Here is a 24,215-nt window from a genome sequence, read left to right on the forward strand (position 1 = left end):
TGCTGGGTGTCTAAATAGCTAGCCCTGTGATGCCGGGCTATCTGCTCAGAATATTGCAAAATGTGCTTTCACCGAAAAGCTATTTTAAAATCGGACATATCGAGTGCATAGAGGAGTTCTGTATCTATAATTCTTAAAGTAATTGTTATGCTTTTTGTGAATGTTTATCGTGAGTAATTTAGTAAATTCACCGGCAGTGTTCGGTGGGAATGCTAGTCACATGCTAATGTAAAAAGCTGGTTTTTGATATAAATATGAACTTGATTGAACAAAACATGCATGTATTGTATAACATAATGTCCTAGGGTTGTCATCTGATGAAGATCATCAAAGGTTAGTGCTGCATTTAGCTGTGGTTTGGGTTTATGTGACATTATATGCTAGCTTGAAAAATGGGTGTCTATTTCTGGCTGGGTACTCTGCTGACATAATCTAATGTTTTGCTTTCGTTGTAAAGCCTTTTTGAAATCGGACAGTGTGGTTAGATTAACGAGAGTCTTGTCTTTAAAATGGTGTAAAATAGTCATATGTTTGAAAAATTGAAGTTTTTGCATTTTTGAGGTTTTTGAATAACGCGCCACGGGATTACACTGGCTGTTACGTAGGTGGGACGATTTGGTGCCACCTACCCTAGAGAGGTTAAGAACAAATTCTTATTTACAATGATGGCCTACCCCGACCAAACCCGGACGACGCTGGGCCAATTTTGCACCGTCCTATGGGACTCCCAATCACAGCAGGATGTGATGCAGCCTGGATTCGAACCAGGTACTACAGTGACGCCTCTTGCACTGAGATGTAGTGTCTTAGACCACGGCGCCACTCGGGAGTTTTAGTTGGGGGAAAAAAAAACTTTTATAAAAGAACTCTCATTCTTTCAACATAGCAATATACGACATTGTCGCAAATGCTATCTAATCAAGTCTGAGGCGCTGTGCGCTAATGGTTACTTTGGCTGTCTGTAAATAAGTGGCAGGGTAGTAGATTGAGTCTGGTGAGCGATTGGATAGTGTTCACTACAGCACAGCAGGCAGCTGTGATCCAGGTGATTTGATTACTGCCAGCCGTGATTACGGTGCCAGGCAGCGGTCCTGTGTGGGCAGGTTTGAAATCAAAACCCAACCCTCATGTAAGTTGAGAGATCTTCAGTTACACAAATCTCACAAAACACTTTTGTAATATACTGACATTCTGACCAAAATTATTCTACTTACACTTTAGTACATTTTGGTTCTGGAATAAATGTTTGACTAATATCGATGCCACATAGGCCTTTTTCAACCAGAGAATTTGGTTCCTGCTTTCAGTGGCCATTTAAGGTTAACACACAAACAGACAAAGGGAACAACTGTGCACTGCCACAACAAATCCTTATACACACACACCTGTTCTTGGCGAGGCGGATCTCTCTCTTCATGGTGGGGTCGCCACTCTTTTGTTCAGATATTCCTACAGGGGAAGTCATGACCACGGTCTGTTGCGCTGTGGGTGCCGTGCGGATCTGGTACGTCTGCATCTCTCCTCCTGCATCTGGGGGATGAGGTCAATTAAAACAGTAGATGAGAGCATCTCCTCTTCAAAATCTCAACACATTACAATGTGGACCACAAGCTGGGATCGGTGGATATTTACACACCTTCAGAGAAGCTTTACTGACAACCCAAGACAATTATGGGGGGGGAGGTTTAGCAGGCACTACTGGGTACTTCTCCTTGTGGTATCGTCTCAACGCTTACCGTGAGTCATGAAGCCATACTCACTCTGTACGACCACCTGGTTGCTGGGAACAAGTATCTGCTGTCCATCGGGCGTCTGAGCGTACTGTAGGATGGTGGTGCCCTGTTGTTGGCCTGAGTTGGTCATGGTGAGAGTCTGTAACCCCTGGAGACCCTCTGACCCAGGGCTGGCCAGCTGGATGGCGCCATTAGGGGCGATGGTAACTACACACAATAAACACACAGGAAGTTAGGGACAATGGTATCGCACCGATTTTTTTTTTTCTTTTAAATCTGTTGCATTTTTTCGATATATATATTTTTATAAAAGAAACTGCAACTGTGTGAAGGTTCACTTTTCTGTTCATGCCCATGGCTGCCTGAGTTGAAAGCCTGTGAAAAGTTGAGAGATTTGTGCATGCTTACAATACCACACCTCGGGAGCCAGTTTGCACTCCCTGTCCCCGGCGGTGCGATATATTTCCACAAAACTGTAGAAGCCCATTATTGATGATCCCTTACTCAACAAGTGCCTCCAACTCGAACAATATCCAACTGTATAATCTATTTATGGTGACAAAATTATGCACTGGTAGGATGGTGTGTGGTTGTTGTAGTGCTATGTAGTAGGGCAACCCTTACTGTATTGGCCACTACTAGTCTGGTAGATTGTCTGGGTGTTGGGCATTGTCACTGTGGTCATGCCAGAGGAAGCAGGGTTTTCATCCTCTCCTTCATTGCGTGACGCCACCTCCTCAGCAGACAGTTCATTGAGGATCTTCCTACAGACCACCGTGAAGAAGCAGGAGATTACTCATACAATAATCCATTACCGAAATCCTTACACTAAAACACACAATGCTACAGAACCAAAGTAATGAGACTGGAAAATGAATGGAGAATAAGTGGCTCACTAGTTTTGGAATCGGCTAAACTTTGATCATTGAGATAGGAAATGAAAGAGACTGGGTTATGTCAGAAGTTAATGGTTCTCATCTGTGGATTAGATGAAGGAATGTGTTGAGATCAGGAAGTGAGGACAGATTCTCTTAAGGCAGTAAAAGGTTTGTCATCCCGTTACCCTCTTTATTAGTTTCCTGTGGAGCCATAAACTGTAAGGAGGAGTGTCTTAAGTAGGATGTATATAACTGTGAAGAAAGAAATGTTTTGCTGTCTGATTACAGCTGTACAGAACCTTTGGGAATGATTAAAATGATGCAGAAATATTCATCCATGTTTTTGTTACTTCTAGGTTAGACTACTGCAATGCTCTACTTTCCGGCTACCCGGATAAAGCACTAAATAAACTTCAGTTAGTGCTAAATACGGCTGCTAGAATCCTGACTAGAACCCCAAAATTTGATCATATTACTCCAGTGCTAGCCTCCCTACACTGGCTTCCTGTTAAGGCAAGGGCTGATTTCAAGGTTTTACTGCTAACCTACAAAGCATTACATGGGCTTGCTCCTATCCATCTTTCCGATTTGGTCCTGCCGTACATACCTACACGTACGCTACGGTCACAAGACTCAGGCCTCCTAATTGTCCCTAGAATTTCTAAGCAAACAGCTGGAGGCAGGGCGTTCTATAGAGCTCCATTTTTATGGAATGGTCAGCCTACTCATGTGAGAGACGCAGACTCGGTCTCAACCTTTAAGTCTTTATTGAAGACTCATCTCTTCAGTAGGTCCTATGATTGAGTGTAGTCTGGCCCAGGAGTGTGAAGGTGAACGGAAAGGCACTGGAGCAACGAACCGCCCTTGCTGTCTCTGCCTAGCCGGTTCCCCTCTCTCCACTAGGATTCTCTGCCTCTAACCCTATTACAGGGGCTGAGTCACTGGCTTACTGGTGCTCTTCCATGCCGTCCCTAGGAGGGGTGCGTCACTTGAGTGGGTTGAGTCACTGACGTGGTCTTCCTGTCTGGGTTGGCGCCCCCCTTTGGGTTGTGCCGTGGCGGAGATCTTTGTGGGCTATACTCAGCCTCGTCTCAGGATGGTAAGTTGGTGGTTGAAGATATCCCTCTAGTGGTGCGGGGGCTGTGCTTTGGCAAAGTGGGTGGGGTTATAATCCTGCCTGTTTGGCACTGTCCGGGGGTATCATCGGATGGGGCCACAGTGTCTCCTGACCCCTCCTGTCGCAGCCTCCAGTATTTATGCTGCAGTAGTTTATGAGTCGGGGGGCTAGGGTCAGTCTGTTATATCTGGAGTATTTCTCCTGTCCTATCCGGTGTCCTGTGTGAATTTAAGTATGCTTTCTCTAATTCTCTCTCGGAGGACCTGAGCCCTAGGACCATGCCTCAGGACTACCTGGCATGATGACTCCTTGTTGTCCCCAGTCCACCTGGTCGTGCTGCTGCTCCAGTTTCAACTGTTCTGCCTGCGGCTATGGAACCCTGACCTGTTCACTGTGATTACTATGATTTGACCATGCTGGTCATTTATGAACATTTGAACATCTTGGCCATGTTCTGTTATAATCTCCACCCGGCACAGCCAGAAGAGGACTGGCCACCTCTCATAGCCTGGTTCCTCTCTAGATTTCTTCCTAGGTTTTGGCCTTTCTAGGGAGTTTTTCCTAGCCACCGTGCTTCTACACCTGCATTGCTTGCTGTTTGGGGTTTTAGGCTGGGTTTCTGTACAGCACTTTGATATATCAGCTGATATAAGAAGGGCTATATAAATACATTTGATTAAACTTGGTTAAAGCTTATCTAGTGTCTGTGAGTTATTTACTCTGAAAAATAAGAACCTAACACTAGTAAACATCTAAAAGATATCATTCTAGCATCATTGTAGGAGTACAGCAGTAGCTCATCCTAGGTAAATGTTTTAAAATTGGTGGTGGCAAAGTGGGCCAACAGCTTTAACCCCGGCATTGCTGCTAGCAGCTTTAAATTTGGAAAGACTGCCATTTCAGACTTTATTTTACCAGGTAAGTTGACTGAGAACACATTCTCATTTACAGCAACGACCTGGGGAATAGTTTCAGGGGAGAGGAGGGGGATGAATGGGCCAATTGTAAGCTGGGGATGATTAGGTGGCCGTGATGGTATGAGGGCCAGAATGGGAATTTAGCCAGGACACCGGGGTTAACACCCCTACTCTTACGATAAGTGCAATGGGATCTTTAATGACCTCAGAGAGTCAGGACACCCGTTTAACATCCCATCCGAAAGACGGCACCCTTCACAGGGCAGTGGGGCAATGGGATAAAAAAAAATTAGACCAGAGGAAAGAGTGCCTCCTACTGGCCCTCCAACATCACTTCCAGCAGCATCTGGTCTCCCATCCAGGGACTGACCAGGACCAACCCTGCTTAGCTTCAGAAGCAAGTCAGCAGTGGGATGCAGGGTGGTATGCTGCTGGCAAAGACAGCCATGAATCATCATAGTCCATACACAGTTAAGTCTACAGTTAAAATGCCAAGATAGCTACAGTATTCAGACCCCTTGACCTCTTCAACATTTTGTTACATTACACTCCCCCCCCCCCCCCAATGACAAAGCGAAAACAGGTTTAGAAAAAAAGTCCCAGTCCCTGCCTCTGACAAATATCCCTAAAGTATGATGCTGCCACCACAGGGGATGGTGCCAGGTTTCCTCTAGACATGACGCTTGGGATTCAGGCCAAAGACTTCAATCTGCATACAGGTAAAGTTACAGCCAGCTAGCTAGCTGAGCTGGCCAGTTGCATTCTGCTCTTAATGTTGATTGCTGATGTGCTAAGCCATGCATGACATAATGATAATCTTTGTCATGTTGGTCAGTTTGTCATGTTTACCTAGCTAGCTACTGAAATTAGCCACTGTGGTGCGAATGTTAAGTGATAGGGACATACTAAGATGGCTAGCTAGTCACAATGAAATGATGGCTAAATAGTTAGCCATCTACATCAGATTATAGACGTCGGTTGTTTTTTGCATGTTCAACTAGCTGGTAATTATCTAGTTAAATGTTTCCTAAATCCATTTAGTTATCGTGTAGTGTCTGCATTGCAATTGTTTGGCTGGAAGCAGGTTGAGTGTACAGGGCATTTTAGTACAGCTGTAGCAGTCAACAGGTAAAGATATAGGAGATGAATGAATTTCTGTATTAACCTGTTTTTCTGGAATTTGTCTTTCAGCATCAACCTGCTCTCCGCCCCCAGTACAAGGAGATGAACGAGGGTGAACAACCAACATTTCAGGTATTTTGTCTTTGTACTTTGAGCTTATTGCTTGAACTTCGGGTCAAGGAATGTTATTGCTGGCGTGCAATGTCTATTTTTGTCTGCTTTCTTCCATTACAGCTTCAATTGTCTGGAGCCTGGTGTTGTTGCAGCCAAGGAGCTTTCAGTCAGCTGGGACCAGGTTTCAGCTGCTGTGCAACGTTGATGTCCTTCCTCCCAGAGATGTGCAACCATCCCCCATACATGTATTTTTTTTGGTTGAAAATCTGGACTTTTGCACTGAAAAGGCTATGAGCATTACATGTCCTGCTCCAAAGCACAGGACAGAAATATGCTATTTTCCAGGTCTCTCCAAATATGTTAGACCGGGTTCAAGTCCGGGCTCTGGGTGGGCCACTCAAGGACATTCAGAGACTTGTCCTGAAGCCACTCCTGCGTTGTCTTGGCTGTGTGCTTAGGGTCATTGTCCTGTTGGAAGGTGAACCTTCATCCTGAGCGCTCTGGAGCAGGTTTACATCAAGGATCTCTGTACTTCTCTCCGTTCATCTTTGCCATGATCCGGAATAGTCTTCCAGTCCCTGCCCCTGAAAAACATCCCCACAGCATGATGCTGCCACCACCATTCTCCCATCGCCACATAGGAACTCTGGAGCTGACCAAGACTCTTCTCCGCCGATTATGGTTTTAGATTTTTTATACATTTGCTAAAATTTCCAAAACCAGTTTTCGCTTTGTCATTGGGTATTGTGTGTAGATTGTGGAGGAGAAATATTTATTACATCTATTTTAGAATAAGGCTGCAAGGTAACAAAATGTGGAAAAAGTAAAAGGGTCTGAATTCTTTCTGAATGCACTGTATGATATACCATTTTGAAGCTCTGAGTCTGTACTTTTACCCAATGTAAAAAGTAACATTTAAAATGTTGGAACATAACACCAAAAAGAGAAGGTGGTGGGGTTACAAACAGGTGTTAAATGAGGTGAAAAGGTGACTTGAGCGCCACCAATATCCCAGTCCATCACCAGCATTGACCTCTGCAGTCTGCACACACTTCTTTCCACCACTACATGGACAGGTTACGATGGTGTTTGACACAACAGCACGGTGGCGGCTACCTGTAGGAGGGCCGTCTGGCCAGTATCTCTCTGGTCTTCTGGGCAGAGGCTCCACTGTCTGAGGAGTCCTGGGAGTCGTCACTGTCTGAGCCCTGGCCCTGTGGAGGAGAAGAGACGCCGGTACATGATGAGTTACTCATACACCATGTTTACTTAGAAGGTCCTGCACAGTCAAAAATAATTATTTTCGTGATATTTGGATGAAATCAGATCATGAAAAATGAGTGTTGCTGGTACATTGATAAAGTTTGATCATAAAGTTATTGGACAACTTCCATGTCAAACACTTGAATTCCGAAGGCGGGATTATTTAGGGGGATTGTGATATCAAAATCTAATTTGAATACACCAATGGTAACATCTTATTCTCTTACCCAATTTAAATACGTACCGCCTTGTAAACAACATCGCAGAAGGCGTGGTTGCGGTTTACAAAGCTAGAAAGCTAATCTACTGGTGCCAAAATTTGACTGCAACGTGTCAGCAAATATAATTACAAGGTTTCCCATATTAATCCCACAAATGCTGATGCTCCAGATACTCAACTAGTCTAAAGAAGGCCAGTTTTATTGCTTCTTTAAAATCAGCACAACAGTTTTCAGCTGTGCTAACATAATTGCAAAAGGGTTTTCTAATGATCAATTAGCCTCTTAAAATGATAAACTTGGATTAGCTAACAACGTGACATTGGAACATAGGAGTGATGGTTGCTGATAATGGGCCTCTGTCACATATGTAGATATTCCATTACAATTCTGACGTTTCAAGTTACAATAGTCATTTACAACATTAACAATGTCTACACTGTATTTTTGATCAATTTGATGTTATTTAAAAAATGGGCCAAAAAAAATAGCTTTTCTTTCAAAAACAAGGAAATTTGTAAGTGACCCCAAACTTTTGAGCAGACAGACAAGGATAGGATATTAAAAAAAACTCACATCCCTTTTTCAGGACCCTGTCTTTCAAAGACCCCCCCCCCCCAAATAAAAATCAAAATAACTTCACAGATCTTCATTGTAAAGGGATTACACTGTTTCCCATGCTTGGTCAATGAACCATCAACAATTAATAAACATGCACCTGTGGAACGGTCGTTAAGACACTAACAGCTTACAGACGGTAGGTAATTAAGGTAAAAATTATGAAAATTAGGACACTAAGAGGCCTTTCTACTGACTCTTAAAAACACCAAAAGAAAGATGCCCAGGGTCCCTGCTCATCTGCGTGGATGTGCCTTAGGCATGCTGCAAGGAGGCATGAGGACTGCAGATGTGGCCAGGGCAATGAATAGCAAAGTCCGTACTGAGAGACGCCTAAGACAGCGCTACAGGGAGACAGGACAGACAGCTGATCGTCCTCGCAGTGGCAGACCACTTGTAACACCTGTTCAGGATCATACATCCGAACATCACACCTGCGGGACAGGTACAGGATGGCAACAGCAAGTTGCCATTCTGTTACACCAGGAACTCGCAATCTCTCCATCGGTGCTCAGACTGTCCGCAATAGGCTGAGAGAGGCTGGACTTATTGGCTTGTAGGCCTGTTGTAAAGCAGGTCCTCACCAGATGTCACTGGCAACAACGTCGCTTATGGGCACAAACCCACCGTCGCTGGACCAGACAGGACTGGCAAAAAGTGCTCTTCATTGACGAGTCGCGGTTTTGTCTCACCAGGGGTGATGGTCGGATTCGCGTTTATCGTCGAAGGAATGAGCGTTACACCGAGGCCTGCACTCTGGAGTGGGATCGATTTGGAGGTGGAGGGTCCATCATGGTCTGGGGCGGTGTCTCACAGCATCATCGGACTGAGCTTGTTGTTATCGCAGGCAATCTCAACGCTGTGCGTTACAGGAAAGACATCCTCCTCCCTCATGTGGTACCCTTTCTGCAGGTTCATCCTGACATGACCCTCCAACATGACAATGCCACCAGCCATACTGCTCGTTCTGTGCGTGTTTTCCTGCAAGACAGGAATGTCAGTGTTCTGCCATGGCCAGCGAAGAGCCCGGATCTCAATCCAATTGAGCACATCTGTGACCTGTTGGATCAGAGGGTAAGGGCTAGGGCCATTCCCCCCAGAAATGTCCACGAACTTGCAGGTGCCTTGGTGGAAGAGTGGGGTAACATCTCACAGCAAAGAACTGGCAAATCTGGTGCAGTCCATGAGGAGGAGATGCACTGCAGTACTTAATGCAGCTAGTGGCCACACCAGATACTGACTGTTCAGGGACACATTATTCAATTTCTGTTAGTCACGTCTGTGGAACTTGTTCAGTTTTTGAATCTTATGTTCATACAAATATTTACACGTTAAGTTTGCTGAAAATAAACGCAGTTGACAGTGAGAGGACGTTCCTTTTTTTTGTTGCTGAGTATATATATATATATATATATATATATATATATATATATATATATATATATATATATATATTGCGTGGCAGGAAATAAATAAACAAAAGTATGTGGATAGCCCTTCAAAATTTGTGGATTCCGCTATTTCAGCCACTTGTTGCTGACAGGTGTATAAAATTGAGCACAGAGTAAGGCAATCTCCTTACAAACATTAGCAGTAGAATGGTCTTCCTGAAGAGTTCAGTGACTTTCAACGTGGCGCCATCATAGGATGCCACCTTTCCAACAAGTCAATTTGTAACATTTCTACCCTGCTGGAGCTGCCCCGGTCAACTGTAAGTGCTGTTATTGTGAAGTGGAAACATCCAGGAGCAACAACGGCTCAGCCGTGTAGTAGTAGGCCACTAAAGCTCACTGAATGGGACTGCCGAGTGCTGAAGCGCACAGCGCGTAAAAATGCAACACTCACTATCGAGTTCCAAACTACCTCCGTTAGAATTGTCGGCACAAGAACTGTTCGTCAGGAGCTAGATGAAAAGGGTTTCTGTGGCTGAGCAGCATAAGATCGCTTGCATTGCGCATGGTGTCGGCTGGAGTGGCGTAAAGCTGGCCACCACTGGACTCGAACAGTAGAAACGCGTCCTCTGGAGTGATTTAATCACGCTTCACCATCTGACAGTCCAGTGGACGAATCTGGGTTTGGCAGAGGCCAGGGCAACCTGCCCAAATGAATAGTGCCAACTGTAAAGTTTGGTGGAGGAATAACAAGGGAAGCAAACTAGTCACCTTTTGGCAAAATTTGCTGTTTTGAATCCATATTTGGTGACATACGTGACTCGTGTAGATCCGATGACAAAAGTTTGGGCGGGGGGGCTTTGGATCTTTACGCAAACAAGTGATGTGCGTTTGGAGCAATACTGGCTGTATCCAAGGCTCAGCCAAATCGTTCACATAACAGAATGCAGCACGCGGCTGAAGAGAGAAGAAACAACCAATTTGCTAGTTACAGAATCAGTGCGCGCTGAAAGAGCGGAATTTCAGTTTACCAGCTACAGCAGCGCGTCCCCTGAACGATAATGAAGAGGTAGGCGAGAAGACTGACCACGGAGAAGGTGATGAAGCGTACTTCATGAGCTGTAACCGAAAAACTTGTATTTGGAAAGTTTGAGGTGAGGGAGGAAGTGTGGTGGAAGAAGTATTGTTAAGCATCTTGCTACAGTAGCTGGATCGAATTCTCCGTTAGCTAGCCAGAGAAATGTTGAGCAACATTAGCCAACTTAACTGATCAAATAATTGAGTTTATGCTGTGAAAATTAGCTGGCTAATAACGTTAGCTAGCTAACGTTAGTAACTAGACCATAACTAACCATTTGCATTAGTATTAACTGGTATACGACTCCTTGCCGTTCCTCAAGTTACAGCGCGTTAGTTGCTTACTGGACCCTGGCAATCTGTGTGAAATGTTAACAAATTAACTAGAGTACTATCTGAACTAATGTTTCCCCCCTTTCCTTAAAAAAGGGGTATGCCAGGTCTACTCTCTGCCTGAAAGAGATCAATTATGCCAACAAAGGGTATCATGCTCGTGTCACATTGTAGAATCGATGTCCACAGGCAGAAAGTGCATAACGTAATAATGTTCAGTGTAGCCCAAAGGGGGGGATTTTATTTATATTTATATATATTTTTTTAACTCCGTGAACATTATTTTCGCACACATGTAGCCCTGTGCACTTGATTGATGGTTACATTTTTTTATTTCACCTTTATTTAACCATGTAGGCTAGTTGAGAACAAGTTCTCATTTACAACTGCGAACTGGCCAAGATAAAGCAAAGCGACAAAAACAACGACAGAGTTACACATGGGATAAACAAACGTACAGTCAATTACACACAAAAATCTGTATACAGTGTGTGCAAATGAAGTAAGGGGGTAAGGCAATAAATAGGCCATTAGTGGCGAAGTAATTACAATTTACACGAGTGATATATGTGCAGATGAGGATGTGCAAGTAGAAATACTTGTGTGCAAAAGAGCAGGAAAAACTAAAATGGGGATGAGGAAAGTAGATGGTTGGATGAGCCATTTACAGATGGGCTGTGTACAGCTGCAGCGATCGTTAAGCTGCTCTGACAGCTGACGCTTCAAGTTAGTGAGGGAGATGTCTCGAACTACAGTGATTTTTGCAATTCGTTCCAGTCATTGGCTGCAGAGAACTGGAAGGAAAGGCAGCCAAAGGTGTTGACTTTGGGGATGACCAGTGAAATACAGTGGGGGAAAAAAGTATTTGATCCCCTGCTGATTTTGTACGTTTGCCCACTTATAAAGAAATGATCAGTCTATAATTTTAATAGTAGGTTTATTTGAACAGTGAGAGACAGAATAACAACAACAAAAATTCAGAAAAACGCATGTCAAAAATGTTATAAAATGATTTGCATTTTAATGAGGGAAATAAGTATTTGACCCCTCTGCAAAACATGACTTAGTACTTGATTGCCAACAAGGGTTTTGCCACCACAGAGGTCAGACGTTTCTTGTAGTTGGCACACATCTCAGGAGGGATTTTGTCCCACTCCTCTTTGCAGATCTTCTCCAAGTCATTAAGGTTTCGAGGCTGACGTGTGGCAACTCGAATCTTCAGCTCCCTCCACAGATTGTCTAGGCCACTCCAGGACCTTAATGTGCTTCTTCTTGAGCCACTCCGTTGTTGCCTTGGCCGTGTGTTTTGGGTCATTGTCATGTCATACCCATCCGCGACCCATTTTCAATGCCCTGGCTGAGGGAAGGAGGTTCTCACACAAGATTTGACGGTACATGGCCCCGTCCATCGTCCCTTTGATGCGGTGAAGTTGTCCTGTCCCCTTAGCAGAAACACACCCCCAAAGCATAATGTTTCCACCTCCATGTTTGATGGTGGAGATGGTGTTCTTGGGGTCATAAACAGCATTCCTCCTCCTCCAAACACGGCGAGTTGAGTTGATGCCAAAGAGCTCCATTTTGGTCTCATCTGATCACAACACTTTCACCCAGTTGTCGTCTGAATCATTCAGATGTTCATTGGCAAACTTCAGACGGGCATGTATATGTGCTTTCTTGAGCAGGGGACCTTGCGGGCGCTGCAGGATTTCAGTCCTTCACGGCGTAGTGTGTTACCAATTGTTTTCTTAGTGACTATGGTCCCAGCTGCCTTGAAATCATTGACAAGATCCTCCCGTGTAGTTCTGGGCTGATTCCTCACCGTTCTCATGATCATTGCAACTCCACGAGGTGAGATCTTGCATGGAGCCCCAGGCTGAGGGATATTGACAGTTCTTTTGTGTTTCTTCCATTTGCGAATAATCGCACCAAATGTTGTCACCTTCTCACCAAGCTGCTTGGCGATGGTCTTGTAGCCCATTCCAGCCTTGTGTAGGTCTACAATCTTGTCCCTGACATCCTTGGAGAGCTCTTTGGTCTTGGCCATGGTGGAGAGTTTGGAATCTGATTGATTTCTTCTGTGGACAGGTGTCTTTTTTACAGGTAACAAGCTGTGGTTAGGTGTCTTTTTTTTTTACAGGTAACAAGCTGCGGTTAGGAGCACTCCCTTTAAGAGTGTGCTCCTAATCTCAGCTCATTACCTGTATAAAAGACACCTGGGAGACAGAAATCTTTCTGATTGAGAGGGGTCTTTGCGAACTGAACTAATTTGCCAGAATTATACGTAACATTAAAGGTTGTGCAATGTAACGGTTCCGTATTTCACTGAAATAATAAACGTTTTGTTTTCAAAATGATAGTTTACGGATTTGACCATTTTAACCTGTCTGGGCTAGGCAGCAGTATTTTCACGGCCGGATAAAAAAACGTACCCGATTTAAACTGGTTACTACTCCTGCCCAGAAACTAGAATATGCATATAATTAGTAGATTTGGATAGAAAAAACTATAAAGTTTCTAAAACTGTTTGAATGGTGTCTGTGAGTATAACAGAACTCATATGGCAGGCCAAAACCTGAGAAGATTCCATACAGGAAGTGCCCTGTCTGACAATTTGTTGTCCTTCTGTTGCATCTCTATCGAAAATACAGCATCTGTGCTGTAACATGACACTTTAAGGCTTTCATTGGCTCTCTAAAGCCGCCAGAAAGTGGAATGGGGTGTCTGCTGTCTCTGGGCAAAGTACAGCAGCAGAGTTTGTAAGTGGTCAGCCTGGGGACAGTGAGACTGATGTGCGTTCACGAGACTTCTCCATTTTTTTCTTTCAGTCTTTGAATGAATACAACGTTGCTCGGTTGGAATATTATCGCTATTTTACGAGAAAAATAGCATAAAAATTGATTTTAAACAGTGTTTGACATGCTTCTAAGTACGGTAATGGAATATTTTGAAAAAAAATTGTCACGAAGTGCGCTCGCGCGTTACCCTTCGGATAGTGACCTGAACGCACGAACAAAACGGAGCTATTTGGATATAACTATGGATTATTTGGAACCAAAAACAACATTTGTTGTTGAAGTAGAAGTCCTGGGAGTGCATTCTGACAAAGAAAAATTGGATTACCTTTGCTGTTCTAATAGTTATTCTGAGTTTAGTCAGCCCCAAACTTGGTGGGTGTCAAATTAGCTAGCCTGTGATGGCCGAGCTATCTACTCAGAATATTGCAAAATGTGCTTTTGCCGAAAAGCTATTTTAAAATCTGACATAGCGTTTGCATAAAGGAGTTCTGTATCTATAATTTTTAAAATAATTGTTATGTATTTTGTCAACGTTTATCATGAGTAATTTAGTAAATTCACCGGAAGTTTTCGGTGGGTATGCTAGTTCTGAACATCACATGCTAATGTAAAAAGCTGTTTTTTTATATAAATATGAACTTGATTGAACAAAACATGCATGTATTGTATAACAATGTCCTAGGAGTGACATCTGATGAATATCAAAGGTTAGTGCTGCATTTAGCTGTGTTTTGGGTTTTTGTGACATATATGCTTGCTTGAAAAATGGCTGTGTGGTTATTTGTGTCTATGTACTCTCCTAACAATCTCATGTTTTGCTTTCGCTGTAAAGCCTTTTTGAAATCGGACAGTGTGGTTAGATTAACGAGAGTCTTATCTTTCAAATGGTGTAAAATAGTCGTATGTTTGAAATATTGAAATTATAGCATTTTTGAGGTTTTTGCATTTCGCGCCACGCTCTTCCACTGGCTGTTGAATAGAGTGGGACGCTAACGTCCCACCTAGCCCATAGAAGTTAATGACCAAAGGCTCATATTTCTGTGTTTATTATAAAATTAAGTCTATGATTTGATATAGCAGTCTGAGCGGAGGTAGGCAGCAGCAGGCTCGTAAGCATTCATTCAAACTTTACTGCGTTTGCCAGCGGCACTTAGCAATGCTTGGTGCACAGCGCAGTTTATGACTTCAAGCCTATCAACTCCCGAGATTAGGCTGGCAATACTAAAGTGCTTATAAGAACATCCAATAGTCAACGGTATATGAAATACAAATGGTATAGAGAGAAATAGTCGACGCGTTATAATTCTTATAACTACAACCTAAAACTTCTTAATTGGGAATATTGAAGAACCAGCATTCATATATGTTCTCAAGTTCTGAGCAAGGAACTTAAACGTTAGCTTTTTTACAGGGCACATTTACTTTCCTCTCCAACACTGTTTTTGCATTATTTAAAACAAATTGAACATGTTTCATTATTTATTTGAGACTAAATAGATTTTATTCATGTACTAAGTTAAAATAAGTGTTCATTCAGTATGGTTGTAAATGTCCTTATCACACACACACAGTTGAAGTCAGAAGTTTACATACACTTAGGTTGGAGTCATTAAAACTCATTTTTCCAACCACTCCACAAATTTCTTGTTAACAAACTGTAGTTTTTGCATCTACTTTGTGCATGACACAAGTCATTTTTCCAACAATTGTTTACAGACAGATTATTTCACTTAATCACAATTCCAGTGGGTCAGAAGTTTACATACACTAAGTTGACTGTGCCTTTAAACAGCTTGGAAAATTACAGAATCAAATAAAATTTTATTGGTCACATACACATGGTTAGCAGATGTTAATGCGAGTGTAGCGAAATGCTTATGCTTCTAGTTCCGACCATGCAGTAATATCTAACAAGTAATCTAACAATTTCACAACTACCTTATACACACACAAATGTAAAGGAACGAATAAGAATATGTACATAAATATATGGATGAGCGATGGCCGAACGGCATAGGCAAGATGCAGTAGATAGTATAGAGTACAGTATATACATAAAGCCATTACATAATTTTCTGTTTAGAAGCTTCTGATTGAGATATCTACACACACACATAGTCGTGGCCAAAAGTTTTGAGAATGACACAAATATTAATTTCCACAAAGTTTGCTGCTTCATTGTCTTTAGATATTTTTGTCAGATGTTACTATGGAATACTGAAGTATAATTACAAGCATTTCATAAGTGGCAAAGGCTTTTATTGACAATTACATGAAGTTGATGATGCAAAGAGTCAATATTTGCAGTGTTGACCCTTCTTTTTCAAGACTTCTGCAATCCGCCCTGGCATGCTGTCAATTAACTTCTGGGCCACATCCTGACTGATGGCAGCCCATTCTTGCATATCCTGAGGCTGCATTTATTGTAGCCGGGGATTTTAACAAGGCTAATCTGAAAACAAGGCTCCCCAAATTCTATCAGCATATCGATTGTGCTACCAGGGCTGGCAAAACCCTAGACCACTGTTATTCTAACTTCCGCGACGCATATTATTCTAACTTCCGCGACGCATATAAGGCCCTCCCCCGCCCTCCCTTCGGAAAAGCTGACCACGACTCCATTTTGTTGCTCCCAGCCTATAGACAGAAACTAAAACAGGAAGCTCCCGTCCTCAGGTCTGTTCAACGCTGGTCCGACCAATCGGATTCCATGCTTCAAGATTGCTTCGATCACGTGGACTGGGATATGTTCCGCATTGCGGCGAACAACATTGACGAATACGCTGATTCGGTGTGCGAGTTTATTAACAAGTGCATCGGCGATGTCGTACCCACAGCGTCTATTAAAACACTCCCAAACCAGAAACCGTGGATTGAAGACAGCATTCGCGCAAAACTAAACACGCGAACCACTGTTTTTAATCAGGGCAAGGTGACCGGACACATGACCGAATACAAACAGCGTAGCTATTCCCTCCGCAAGGCAATCAAACAAGCTAAGCGTCAGTACAGAGACAAAGTGGAGTCACAATTCAACGGCTCAGACACGAGAGGTATGAGGCAGGGTCTACAGTCAATCACTGACTACAAAAGAAAAACCAGCCCCGTCACGGATCACAATGCTTTGCTCCCACACAGACTAAACACATTTTTTTGCTCGCTTTGAGGACAATACAGTGCCACTGACACGGCCCACTACCAAAACCTGCGGGCTCTCCTTCACTGTAGCCAACGTGAGTAAAACATTTAACTGTGTTAACCCTCGCAAGGCTGCAGGCCCAGACGGCATTCCCGGCCGCGTCCTCAGAGCATGCGCAGACCAGCTGGCTGGTGTATTTACAGACATATTCAATCAATCCTTATCCCAGTCTGCTGACCCCACATGCTTCAAGAGGGCCACCATTGTTCCTGTTCCCAAGAAAGCTAAGGTAACTGAGCCAAATGACTACCGCCCTGTAGCACTCACTTCCGTCATCATGAAGTGCTTTGAGAGACTAGTCAAGGACCATTAACACCTCCACCCTACCTGACACCCTAGACCCACTCCAATTTGCTTACCGATCCAATAGGTCCACAGACGACGCAATCGCCATCACACTGCACACTGCCCTAACCCATCTGGACAAGAGGAATACCTATGTAAGAATGCTGTTCATCGATTACAGCTCAGCATTTAACACCACAGTACCCTCCAAACTCGTCATTAAGCTCGAGACCAGACCCCGCCCTGTGCAACTGGGTCCTGGACTTCCTGACGGGCCGCTCCCAGGTGGTGAGGGTAGGTAACATCTCCACCCCGCTGATCCTGAACACTGGGTCCCCACAAGGGTGCGTTCTCAGCCCTCTCCTGTACTCCCTGTTCACCCACGACTGCGTGGCCATGCACGCCTCCAACTCAATCATCAAGTTTGCAGACGACACTACAGTGGTAGGCTTGATTACCAACAACGACGAGACGGCCTACAGGGAGGAAGTAGGGGCCCTCGGAGTGTGGTGAAAGGAAAATAACCTCACACTCAATGTCAACAAAACAAAGGAGATAATCGTGGACTTCAGGAGACAGCAGCACCCTATATCTACATTGATGGGACAGTAGTGGAGAGGGTGGAGAGTTTTAAGTTCCTCGGCGTACACATCACAGACAAACTGAAATGGTCCATCCACACAGACAGCGTGGTGAAGGCGGCGCAGTAGCGCCTCTTCAACCTCAGGAGGCTGAAGAAATTTGGCTTGTCACCAAAAACAAACTTTTACAGATGCACAATCGAGAGCATCCTGTCGGGCTGTATCACCGCCTGGTACGGCAGCTGCTCCGCCCATAACCGGAAGGCTCTCCAGAGGGTAGTGAGGTCTGCACAACGCATCACCGGGTGCAAACTACCTGCCCTCCAGGACACCTACACCACCCGATGTCACAGGAAGGCCAAAAAGATCAAGGACAACAACCACCCAAGCCACTGCCTGTTCACCCCGCTATCATCCAGAAGGCGAGGTCAGTATAGGTGTATCAAAGCGGGGACCGAGAGACTGAAAAACAGCTTCTATCTCAAGGCCACCAGACTGTTAAACAGCCACTTTAATAATGGAAAAATGTATGTAATCAATTTATCACTAGCCACTTTATATTATATAATGTTTACTTACCCTACATTACTCATCTCATATGTATATACTGTACACTATACCATCTACTGTATCTTGCCATCTTGATGTAATTAAATGTATCACTAGCCACTTTAAACAATGCCACTTTATATAATGTTTTCATACCCTACATTACTCATCTCATATGTATATACACTGTACCCTTTACCATCTACTGCATCTTGCCTATGCCGTTCGGCCATCACTCATTTATACATTTTTATGTACATATTCATATTCATTCCTTTACACTTGTGTGTATAAGGTAGATGTTGTGAAATTGATAGGTTAAATTACTTGTTAGATATTACTGCATGGTCGGAACTAGAAGCACAAGCATTTCGCTACACGTGCATTAACACCTGCTAACCATGTCTATGTGACAAATAAATTTGATTTGAAGTTTGTCAGAATTTGTGGGTTTTTGTTTGTCCACCCGCCTCTTGAGGATTAACCACAAGTTCTCAATGGGATTAAGTTCTGGGGAGTTTCCTGGCCATGGACCCAAAATATCGATGTTTTGTTCCCCGAGCCACTTAGTTATCCCTTTTGCCTTATGGCAAGGTGCTCCATCATGCTGGAAAAGGCATTGCTCGTCACCAAACTTTTCCTGGATGGTTGGGAGAAGTTGCTCTCGGAGGATGTGTTGGTACCATTCTTTATTCACGGCTGTGTTCTTAGGCAATATTGTGAGTGAGCCCACTCCCTTGGCTGAGAAGCAACCCCACACATGAATGGTATCAGGATGCTTTACTGTTGGCATGACACAGGACTGATGGTAGCGCTCACCTTGTCTTCTCCGGACAAGCTTTTTTCCAGATGCCCCAAACAATCGGAAAGGGGATTCGTCAGAGAAAATGACTTTACCCCAGTCCTCAGCAGTCCATTCCGTGTACCTTTTGCAGAATATCAGTCTGTCCCTGATGTTGTTCCTGGAGAGAAGTGGCTTCTTTGCTGCCCTTCTTGACACCATGCCATCCTCAAAAAGTATTTGCCTCACTGTGCGTGCAGATGCACTCACACCTGATCCCGCAGCTGAACCAACTTTAGGAGACAGTCCTGGCGCTTGCTGGACTTTCTTGGGCGCCCTGAAGCCTTCTTCACAACAATTGAACCGCTCTCCTTGAAGTTCTTGATGATCCGATAAATGGTTGATTTAGGTGCAATCTTACTGGCAGCTATATCCTTGCCTGTGACGCCCTTTTTGTGCAAAGCAATGATGACGGCACGCGTTTCCTAGCAGGTAACCATGGTTGACAAAGGAAGAACAATGCCTCCTATTGAAGCTTCCAGTCTGTTATTCAAACTCAATCAGCATGACAGAGTGATCTCCAGCCTTGTCTCCGTCAACACTCACACCTTTGTTAACGAGAGAATCACTGACATGATGTCAGCTGGTCCTTTTGTGGCAGGGCTGAAATGCAGTGGAAATGTTTTGGGGGGGGATTCAGTTCATTTGCATGGCAAAGAGGGACTTTGCAATTAATTGTAATTCATCTGATCACTCTTCATAACATTCTAGAGTATATGCCAATTGCCATCATACAAACTGAGGCAGCAGACTTTATGAAAATGTATATGTCATTCTCAAAACTTTTGGCCACGACTGTACATACACAGCTGAAGTTGGAACTTTATATACACCTTAGCGAAATACAGATAAACTCAGTTTCACACAATTCCTGACATTTAATCCTAGTAAAAATTCACTGCCTTAGGTCAGTTAGGATCACCAGTTTATTTTAAGAATGTGAAATGTCAGAATAATAGTAGAGAGAATGATTTATTTCAGCTTTTATTTCCTTCATCACATTCCCAGTGGGTCAGAAGTTTACATACACTCAATTAGTATTTGGTAGCGTTGCCTTTAACCTGTTAGGGCTAGGGGGCAGTATTTACACCGCCGGATAAAAAAACGTACCCGATTTAATCTGGTTACCACTCCTACCCAGTAACTAGAATATGCATATACTTATTACATATGGATAGAAAACAACCTAAAGTTTCTAAAACTGTTTGAATGGTGTCTGAGTATAACAGAACTCATTTGGCAGGCAAAAACCTGAGAAGGTTTCATGCAGGAAGTGGCCTGTCTGACAAGGTGTCGTTCTTCTTGTCTCTGTTTATTGAAGAGTGAGGATCTTAGCTGTCCCCTGACACTTCCTACGGCTGCCATAGGCTCTCAGAAGGCGGCAAAATGCAGAATCGTGGCTTTGCAGGCTCTGGCTGAAAAAAAGTAGCGCGTTTGGGTAGTGGCTGGTTACAGTACTGTGAGACTCAGGCTCGTGCCCGCGTCGACCGAAAGCTGTGTTTTCTTTCCTCTGTTTAGCTAAATGGACATTCCCGGTCGGAATATTATCGCTTTTTACGAGAAAAATGGCATAAAAATTGATTTTAAACAGCGGTTGACATGCTTCGAAGTACGGTAATGGAATATTTAGATTTTTTTTGTCACGAATTGCGCCATGCGCACGACCCTGATTTACCATTTCAGATAGTGTCTGGGACGCACGAACAAAACGCCGCTATTCGGATATAACGATGGATTATTTTGGACCAAACCAACATTTGTTATTGAAGTAGCAGTCCTGGGAGTGCATTCTGACGAAGAAAACAAAAGGTAATCAAACTTTTATAATAGTAAATCTGATATTGGTGAGTGCTAAACTTGCCGGGTGTCTAAATAGCTAGCCCGTGATGCCTGGGCTATGTACTTAGAATATTGCAAAATGTGCTTTCACCAAAAAGCTATTTTAAAATCGGACATATCGAGTGCATAGAGGAGTTCTGTATCTATAATTCTTAAAATAATTGTTACGCTTTTTGTGAATGTTTATCGTGAGTAATTTAGTAAATTGTTAGCTAATTCCCCGGAAGTTTGCGGGGGGTATGCTAGTTCTGAACGTCACATGCTAATGTAAAAAGCCGTTTTTTGATATAAATATGAACTTGATTGAACAAAACATGCATGTATTGTATAACATAATGTCCTAGGGTTGTCATCTGATGAAGATCATCAAAAGGTTAGTGCTGCATTTAGCTGTCTTCTGGGTTTTTGTGACATTATATGCTAGCTTGAAAAATGGGTGTCTGATTATTTCTGGCTTGGTACTCTGCTGACATAATCTAATGTTTTGCTTTCGTTGTAAAGCCTTTTTGAAATCGGACAGTGTGGTTAGATTAACGAGAGTCTTGTCTTTAAATAGCTGTAAAATAGTCATATGTTTGAGAAATTGAAGTAATAGCATTTCAAAGGTTTTGAAAATCGCGCCACAGGATTCAACTGGCTGTTACGTAGGTGGGACGAATTCGTCCCGCCTAGCCCAGAGAGGTTAAATTGTTTAACTTGGGTCAAACGTTTTGGGTAGCCTTCCACATGCTTCCCACAATAAATTGGGTGAATTTTGGCGCATTCCTCCTGACAGAGCTGGTGTAACGGAGTCAGGTTTGTAGGCCTCCTTGCTCGCACACACTTTTTCAGTTCTGCCAAAACATTTTCTATAGGATTGAGGTAAGGGCTTTGTGATGGCCACTCCAATACCTTGACTTTGTCCTTAAGCCATTTTGCCAAAACTTTGGAAGTATGCTTGGGGTCATTGTCCATTCGGAAGACCCATTTGGAACCAATCTTTAACTTTTTGGGGACAGGGGGCAGCATTCTGAATTTTGGATGAAAAGCATACCCAAAGTAAACTGCCTGCTACTCAGGCCCAGAAGATAGAAATCACTCTAAAGTTTCCAAAACTGTTAAAATAATGTCTGTGAGTATAACAGAACTGATATGGCAGGCGAAAACCTCAGGAAGATCCATCCAGGAGATGCTATTATTTTGAAATAGCTGTTTGTCCACTGAAAGCCTATCCACCATACAAAGACTTATGACGCAGTTCACGATCCCTATGGCTTCCACTACATGTGGCCAGTCTTTAGGCATTGTTTCAGGCTTTTACTCTGAAAAATGAGGGAGAAACACCACTTTCAAATGAGAAGAGTGGAAATTTCGAGACATGAGTTCTGTGCGTGACCGGGAGCGCGCCTTTCTTGCTTTCATTTTCTATTGACGAAGCTATAGTCCGGTTGAAATATGATCGATTATTTATGACAAAAACAACATGAGGATTGATTATAAACATCGTTTGACATGTTTCTACAAACTTTTATGGTACTTTTTAGATTCTCCGTCTGCCTGCTGTGACCGTGCTTTGTTCCAATGGATTACTGAACAAAACGCGCTAACAAAAGAGGTTTTTGGACAAAGTGACTTTATCGAGTAAAACAAACGTTTATTGTGCAACATGGAGTCTTGGGAGTGCAACCATATGAAGATCAAAGGTAATGAGAAGTAAAGATACAACTTATGACTTTTGTTACTCCTCTACTTGGCTGATTACTATTTCTAATGATTTGTCTACTGGGCGCTGTTCTCAGATAATTGCATGGTTTGCTTTCGCCGTAAAGCCTTTTTGAAATCTGACACAGCGGTTGGATTAACAAGAACTTTATCTTTAAGCTGATGTATAACACTTGTATCTTTTATGTATGTTTATTATGAGAACTTCTGTTTTGTGAGTTTCACGCTCTGCAATTTCACCGGATGTTGTTTGAGACAGTGGATTACTGAAGAGTAACTTTATCAAACAAAACAAACATTTATTGGGTAACTGGGACTCTTGTGAGTGCAACCATATGAAGATCATCAAAGGTAAGTGATTAATTGTATCGCTATTTCTGACTTTTGTTACTCCTCTACTTGGCTGGTTACTGTTTGTAAAGTGTTGTGTGCCGAGTGCTGTCCTCAGATAATCGCATGGTATTCTTTCGCCGTAAAGCCTTTTTGAAATCTGACACCTTGGCTGGATTAACAACAAGATAAGCTTTATTTTGATGTATTGCACTTGTGATTTTATGAAAGTTAAATATTTATAGTAATTTAATTTGGCGCTCTGCAATTTCACCAGATTTTGTCGAGGTGGGACGCTAGTGTCCCAGAAGAAGTTTTAACTTCCTGACTGATGTCTTGAGATGTTGCTTCAATATATCCACATAATTTCCCTTCCTCACGATGCCATCTATTTTGTGAAGTGCACCAGTCCCTCCTGCAGCAAAGCACCCCCACAACATTTTTATTTCACCTTTATTTAACCAAGTAGGCAAGTTGAGAACAAGTTCTCATTTACAATTGTGACCTGGCCAAGATAAAGCAAGCAGTTCGACACATACAACAACACAGAGTTACACATGGAGTAAAACAAACATACAGTCAATAATACAGTAGAAAAATAAGTCTATATACAATGTGAGCAAATGAGGTGAGATAAGGGAGGTAAAGGCAAAAAAGGGCATGGTTGCAAAGTAAATACAATATAGCAACTAAAACACTGGGATAGTAGATTTGCAGTGGAAGAAAGTGCAAAGTAGAAATAATGGGGTGCAAAGGAGCAAAATAAATAAATAAATACAGTAGGGGAAGGAGGTAGTTGTATGGGCTAGATTATAGATGGGCTATGTACAGGTGCAGTGATCTGTGAGCTGCTCTGACAGCTTAAAGCTAGTGAGGGAGATAAGTGTTTCCAGTTTCAGAGATTTTTGTAGTTCGTTCCAGTCATTGGCAGCAGAGAACTGGAAGGAGCGACGGCCAAAGGAGGAATTGGCTTTGGGGGTGACCAGAGAGATATACACCTGCTGGAGCGCGTGCCACAGGTGGTGACCAGTCAGCGGAGATAAGGGGGGACTTTACCTAGCAGGGTCTTGTAGATGACCTGGAGCCAGTGGGTTTGGCGACGAGTATGAAGCGAGGGCCAGCCAACGAGAGCATACAGGTCGCAGTGGTGGGTAGTATATGGGGCTTTGGTGACAAAACTGATGGCACTGTGATAGACTGCATCCAGTTTGAGTAGGGTATTGGAGGCTATTTTGTAAATGACATCGCCGAAGTCGAGGATCGGAAGGATGGTCAGTTTTACGAGGGTATGTTTGGCAGCATGAGTGAAGGATG

The 24,215-nt window shown here is 43.2% G+C and overlaps 1 protein-coding gene across 5 annotated transcripts in view; it reads right to left on the bottom strand.

The window, feature by feature from the left end:
* Positions 1 to 24,215, bottom strand: part of atf1 (activating transcription factor 1) — a 42,289-nt gene that overhangs the window by 2,081 nt on the left and 15,993 nt on the right. For 3 of the 5 annotated variants that reach the window (XM_014132891.3, XM_014132889.3, XM_045691639.2), the window contains exons 4-7: positions 6,998 to 7,095; positions 2,358 to 2,497; positions 1,737 to 1,940; positions 1,386 to 1,530 (exon numbers count right to left, since the gene is read on the bottom strand). In XM_014132891.3, coding sequence (XP_013988366.1) covers positions 1,386 to 1,530; positions 1,737 to 1,940; positions 2,358 to 2,497; positions 6,998 to 7,095 — 587 coding nt within the window. The remainder of the gene's footprint in view (positions 1 to 1,385; positions 1,531 to 1,736; positions 1,941 to 2,357; positions 2,498 to 6,997; positions 7,096 to 24,215) is intronic. The other 2 variants (XM_082959235.1, XM_014132890.3) reach the window with 1 other exon arrangement.

Source organism: Salmo salar, chromosome 12 (assembly GCF_965601325.2).
Source record: "Salmo salar chromosome 12, fSalSal1, whole genome shotgun sequence".
Lineage (NCBI taxonomy): Eukaryota > Metazoa > Chordata > Actinopteri > Salmoniformes > Salmonidae > Salmo > Salmo salar.